Source organism: Euphorbia lathyris, chromosome 2, assembly GCF_963576675.1.
Source record: "Euphorbia lathyris chromosome 2, ddEupLath1.1, whole genome shotgun sequence".
In the NCBI taxonomy this organism is placed as follows: domain Eukaryota; kingdom Viridiplantae; phylum Streptophyta; class Magnoliopsida; order Malpighiales; family Euphorbiaceae; genus Euphorbia; species Euphorbia lathyris.
In genome coordinates, this window is record NC_088911.1 from 7,705,608 (window position 1) to 7,710,777 (window position 5,170).

Consider the following 5,170-nt stretch of genomic DNA (forward strand, 5'->3'; position numbering starts at 1 on the left):
TTTGACACATTGAACCATTGATCAGTTATAATTGTAAATATTAAGCTTATGATAGTCAGAAAAATTAGCTTTGAACACAAAACTCGATTAATGGAGCGTCATTCGTTCAATCTGCATTCAAAATTTGTATTTTTAAGTTTTAATAGTTAAAAAGTAATATATTTGATGTATCTATAGAGAATAGGATGTAAATGGGGCGGGGCGGGGCGGAGAATGCATTCCATTCCCGTTCTCCGACTAGGCGGGGTTCCCAATCCCCATCCCCGCGAGTTAAACGGGGCAGATTTGTCCTCATTCCCGTCTCGCGAGGAATCTCTGTCTCCGCGGGATCCTCATTCCCAATTTATAGATGTTCCAAAACCTTTTTCTCCATTCCCTGTTCCTCGCGGAGAATCACCGTTTGTATTTAAAAAAATTAGTAATGCCTAAAACTTTTAAGGATAAGCAGTTAATAGTACCAAGCATCAATAATCATTCTCAAATTTTCTAAACCATTAAAAACTAAAAATTGAAAATAATAAATCGCCTAATTAAAATGTACTTAAATCATCCAAAAAAATCAATTATCACAGAGAATAGTCGGGAATCACCCATCGGGGATTAATGGGGTGGGGATACCTTTCCCCATCCCCACCACGGGGGAAAAAACTATCCTCATCCCTGTCCTATGTGGATTCCTCATCCCCGTTGAGGTGGGTCACCATCCCCGTCCCCGTTGAGGTGGATCACCATCCCCGTCCCATTTACATCCTTAGTAAAAATCTTATTTCGAACGGTAAAAAATACAATTTAAAACACGGATGAAATGTGCAACACTTTTTTAACTGAATTATTTAATATATGCAACTATAATTGATCGAGACTCAATGTGTCAAATTGAAACATCGAGAACTCAATAAATAAATCGAAAATATCCTCTTAAACATGTTTTTTCCCCTATAACCAATCAATAACAACAAGTATCAACTATACACATATAAATATCATGAATCAAACCAAGTCTAAAACATAGCCTTCAAACGGACACAGACACGGACACGAGCCACGGAATCAAAATTCAAATCAATGAACCATATTAATAATAGAAAGAGCAATAGCAGACAATTGAAAAGTACAATTATTCCTCCCTTTAAGCAAAGAAACAACACCTTTCTCAACAAACCCATCTTCACAAGTAGTTGAAGCATCAAGAACTGAACTCACTTCAATATTAGCATCACCATACTTCTTCAATTTATAATCTTTCAAAGCTTGTTTAACAGTAGGAATAGCATCAGAATACAATTCAAGACAATCCTTCAAGCAAGCCCGAACACCTAAATCGATCCCTTTCTTCGTCTTCAATAGCGCCTTTACGTATTTCTTCGTGTCCGTGACGTTTTTCGAGGTTAATTTGATGGAGATTAGACCGAGTTTATGAAGATCAGCACAGTGACTTCCTGGGAAAGATTGCAGAGAAGTTACACAGAAGTTGTAGGCTATGTTTGGGTCATTTTGAGAGCATTTTTTGCAGGTTTCATGGATCAGATTTGATGATAAAGTTGTGTTTATGATGATGATGATGATGAAGAAAAGGAAAATGAGATTCATTGTGTTTTTGGGGAAATTTTGGAGAATGGCTTTTCTTGTTGAGTGTTTTTTTATAGTATAATGTCATGTCATATATATGAGAGAGAGATAAAGTGGAATATAAGTAAAAAAAAAAAAAAAAAAAACTTAATACATCATTTTGCCCCTTGAATTTGTCCAAAAAGCTTGATTGACTCTCTAAACTTTCAAAGTGTCCCGATAGCTTCCCCAACTTGCATAAAATATTCAGTTAGTCCCCTGAAATTGCGTAAAATGTAATCAATTGATCACTCGGTTGTAAAAAAGTAAGTTAAATGCGGAAAATGTATTGCACGAGTCTTAAAAAAAAGTAAAACGACCAAAATCGGAGTATACGGTTCTAATATTAGAGAAGATGAGTTGTATAGTTGAACAAGCAATAACTTCATTTTGAATCTATTTTTTAATTATGTAATAACATTCTAAGATGTGTGGAATACATATTCCATATTTAACTTACTTTTTTGCGACCGTGTGATCAATTGATTACGTTTTACGCAAGTTTAGGGAGCTAACTGAACATTTTATGCAAGTTGAGGGGGCTATTGGGACACTTTGAAAGTTCAGAGAGCCAATCAAGCTTTTTGGACAAGTTCAGGGGGCAAATGATGTATTAAGCTCTAATACATCCCCAGACTCCTCAATTGTCCAAAAACTGCAACTAACCCCTTGAACTTCAAAACATTACAACTAACTCCCTCAACTTACTTATTTGGACAAAATAACCTCTAAATCAAAAAAATAATAATTATTTAATATTACAATAGAAATAAAAGATGTCCAAAACATCAGTTGCTACATTTTTTTTTTTGTAATAAAGATGATTAACAACAAAAGAAAGAAAAACCAGCAGGAACCAAAACAACAGACTAAAACAAAACAGAAAACATAGCAAAAAAATAAAAAAATAAAACCAGTAGAACTAGGCTGCTTTAGGCAGCAATTCGCTGGGGTAAGGCGTTTCCCATCATATCCCTTGATAGAACCTCCCGCATATCCGCAGGCGCTGTAATCAGATCAGTGACCCCGAGTGGAAACTCATGAGCTTTATTAGCTAACCAATCCGCACTTTGATTACCTTCCCGAAGAACATGACTAATCTGAACATCCCAAAAGTTGGATAACAACAATTGTGCCTGTCGAATTAGAGACCTTGAGGGATGATGCAAAGGGCATTTTTGAGTTATGAAATTGATCACTTCCATACAGTCAGATTCGACCAACAGATTCTTAATCCCGAGATTTTTAGCCATTTTTAAGCCGGAGATAATACCCCAAAGTTCATCTTCAAATGAGGAGCCTCTTCCTATATTATGCACAAAACCTTTAATCCACCGGCCATTCCCATCCCGGAGAGCACCTCCCGCGGCGATTTTGCTCGAATCTTCCTTCCTAGACCCATCCGTATTCAACTTGGAGTAGCCCTCAGGCGGATGTTTCCAGCTGATCCACACATCAATTGCTACATTTAACTAATTTGCTGATACATTAACAAAAATGTAAAAAAAAATCTCCAAAATCACAAATAATAACCTATTTGAGAGGTTATTTGTTTCAAATAAATAAATTGAAGGGGTTAGTTGTAACATTTCGAAATCCAGGGATCAGTTGCAATTTTTGGACAACTTAAGGGAGGTGGGTTATATTAAAAAAATTAAAAGTTTTCACCTTTTATTAATTTGATCAATTTTTAATTAAGGAATCATTATGTAATGGACCATTGATTTGTCAAAAATTAATTGCTTTTAGTTTGTTTAACTATATAAAAAAAAGCAAAAGTTATAAAAATAAACATGGTAGTTTGGTCGATTTATACGGTTCTTGTGGTTTAAAAGTTTGCAAATAAGATCTGTGTTTTTTTCAGTTACAAACTCGGTCATTATTTCAAAAATTAGCGTTGTATATATCTACCTCAAAATGGAGCGGTTTGGAGCAATTGAAAAGACTTACTTTGCAAATTATGCAAAATATAATGTCTAACTTTGAAAATTAACTAAACCACAAGTATTGTTTGACTGAAAAATTGATTCGTGTGTCATTTAACTGCAAAATTCATAAAATATATATCCTTATTTGTAAACTTTTAAACCAGAAAGATTGTCTTTACAAATTGATCAAACCACGAGGTTTATTTTTGTATTTTTTTCTAAAAAAATTTGATTTAAAACCATTTATATCTTAAGTTTATAATAAATAATTGGGTAAATTACATCTATGGTCCTTTAACTTTAACTTTACTTTTTTTATAGCCATTGAACTTCAAAATCGGTCATAGAAGTTTATGAATTTTGCTGTTTACTAATATAAACGTATCTTCTTAGCATTTGACCACTCCAATAGCAGGTAACCTTCCACCGTAGAGATGATAGAAATGATCTTCTAAGTAACTTTAATTGTTGAATTTTTTTGGATTGAGGTTATTTAGGTGTTGTTTGGTTAGGAAAGAGAAAGTTCTGAAAATGCTAATTAAGATATAAAAAATGGTGAAATGTGGTTCTAAAACAACTTTAATTTTTGGATTTATCCATTTTGAAATCGTCATTGGTCATTTTGAGATAAGTTCCAGCACATAGAAAAAGGAGAACATGGAAAAAGGAAAAAGTCGAAAGAAGCATTTACACTTAAAAGCTGAAATCACCAGAAAAAATTCCAGTAAAATGACGATGCAAGAAAGAGAGCAAAGAGTAAAAAGAAACCCTCAACAAAACTCTGCTTTTTTATTCTGCTGGGAAAATCGAAGTGATGATCATTACTAATTAGCAATGATTAAAAGAAGCATTAAATGCCTATGACATGCACCTTTAAAAATCGTAGTACCGCACCATGTGGCACGCAATGAGAAACCATCGTCAACTTGAAAGATGTCCAGAAATAGAAGAAAACGTGCTCTAATAGTTGCATCTATGTAACGCTTTCTCAGCTAAATACAGCAAAATGACTGGCACTAGAAGCTTGACTCGAAAAGCCTCATTAGACCCAGTCAAGGAATACAACCATTGACATAATCACACCTAAACCCAGAAATCACGAGCCAAATGACCTTGAGGGATATCATGCATCGATATATGGGCGCTCCTTCCTATAAATAGGAGACACGTAGCCCACTCTACTCCACGATCTATAAACCGTCTTCTACAACTCTATATCAGTATAAATAGAATAAGCCAACTCGAAGTAAATATATTCATTCAATTCAATTATATTTTACAACTTTGTTTACTGATTGTGATCATCCTCCAATTCTTTCCACAAACTAACTTTGATATCGAAACGAGTTCATATTACTTTTGTACATTTACAGGTTGACACATGGACTCATAAAATTCAATCGCATAAATAACAGTTGAATTGAACAGGTGCTGAATATATTTACATTAAAAAAGAAAATAAAAGGCCTTAATTATAAATAAACAAAATAATTATTTCAATTAAAATATCTAAATGATAATATTTTTATTCAAATTATTAATTTATGGCCATAGATGTCCATGAATATTAGGATATAATTATACATTTTATAGTTTCAATTGAACATTATTCCTTAATTTGGAATGCAATGTTT

General features: G+C 33.6%; 1 protein-coding gene across 1 annotated transcript; it reads right to left on the reverse strand.

Annotated features, from left to right (window-relative positions):
* Nucleotides 1–807: 807 nt before the first annotated feature.
* LOC136220381 (putative invertase inhibitor) lies at nt 808–1,634 on the reverse strand. Its single transcript, XM_066008204.1, has one exon. The coding sequence runs from the start codon at nt 1,588–1,590 to the stop codon at nt 1,063–1,065; it is 528 nt and encodes a 175-aa protein (XP_065864276.1). The 5' UTR covers nt 1,591–1,634; the 3' UTR covers nt 808–1,062.
* Nucleotides 1,635–5,170: the final 3,536 nt, after the last annotated feature.

What these genes read in the sequence shown, in the direction of transcription:
- LOC136220381 (XM_066008204.1), bottom strand. Translation starts at nt 1,590, where the DNA reads ATGAATCTCATTTTCCTTTTCTTCATCATCATCATCATCATAAACACA.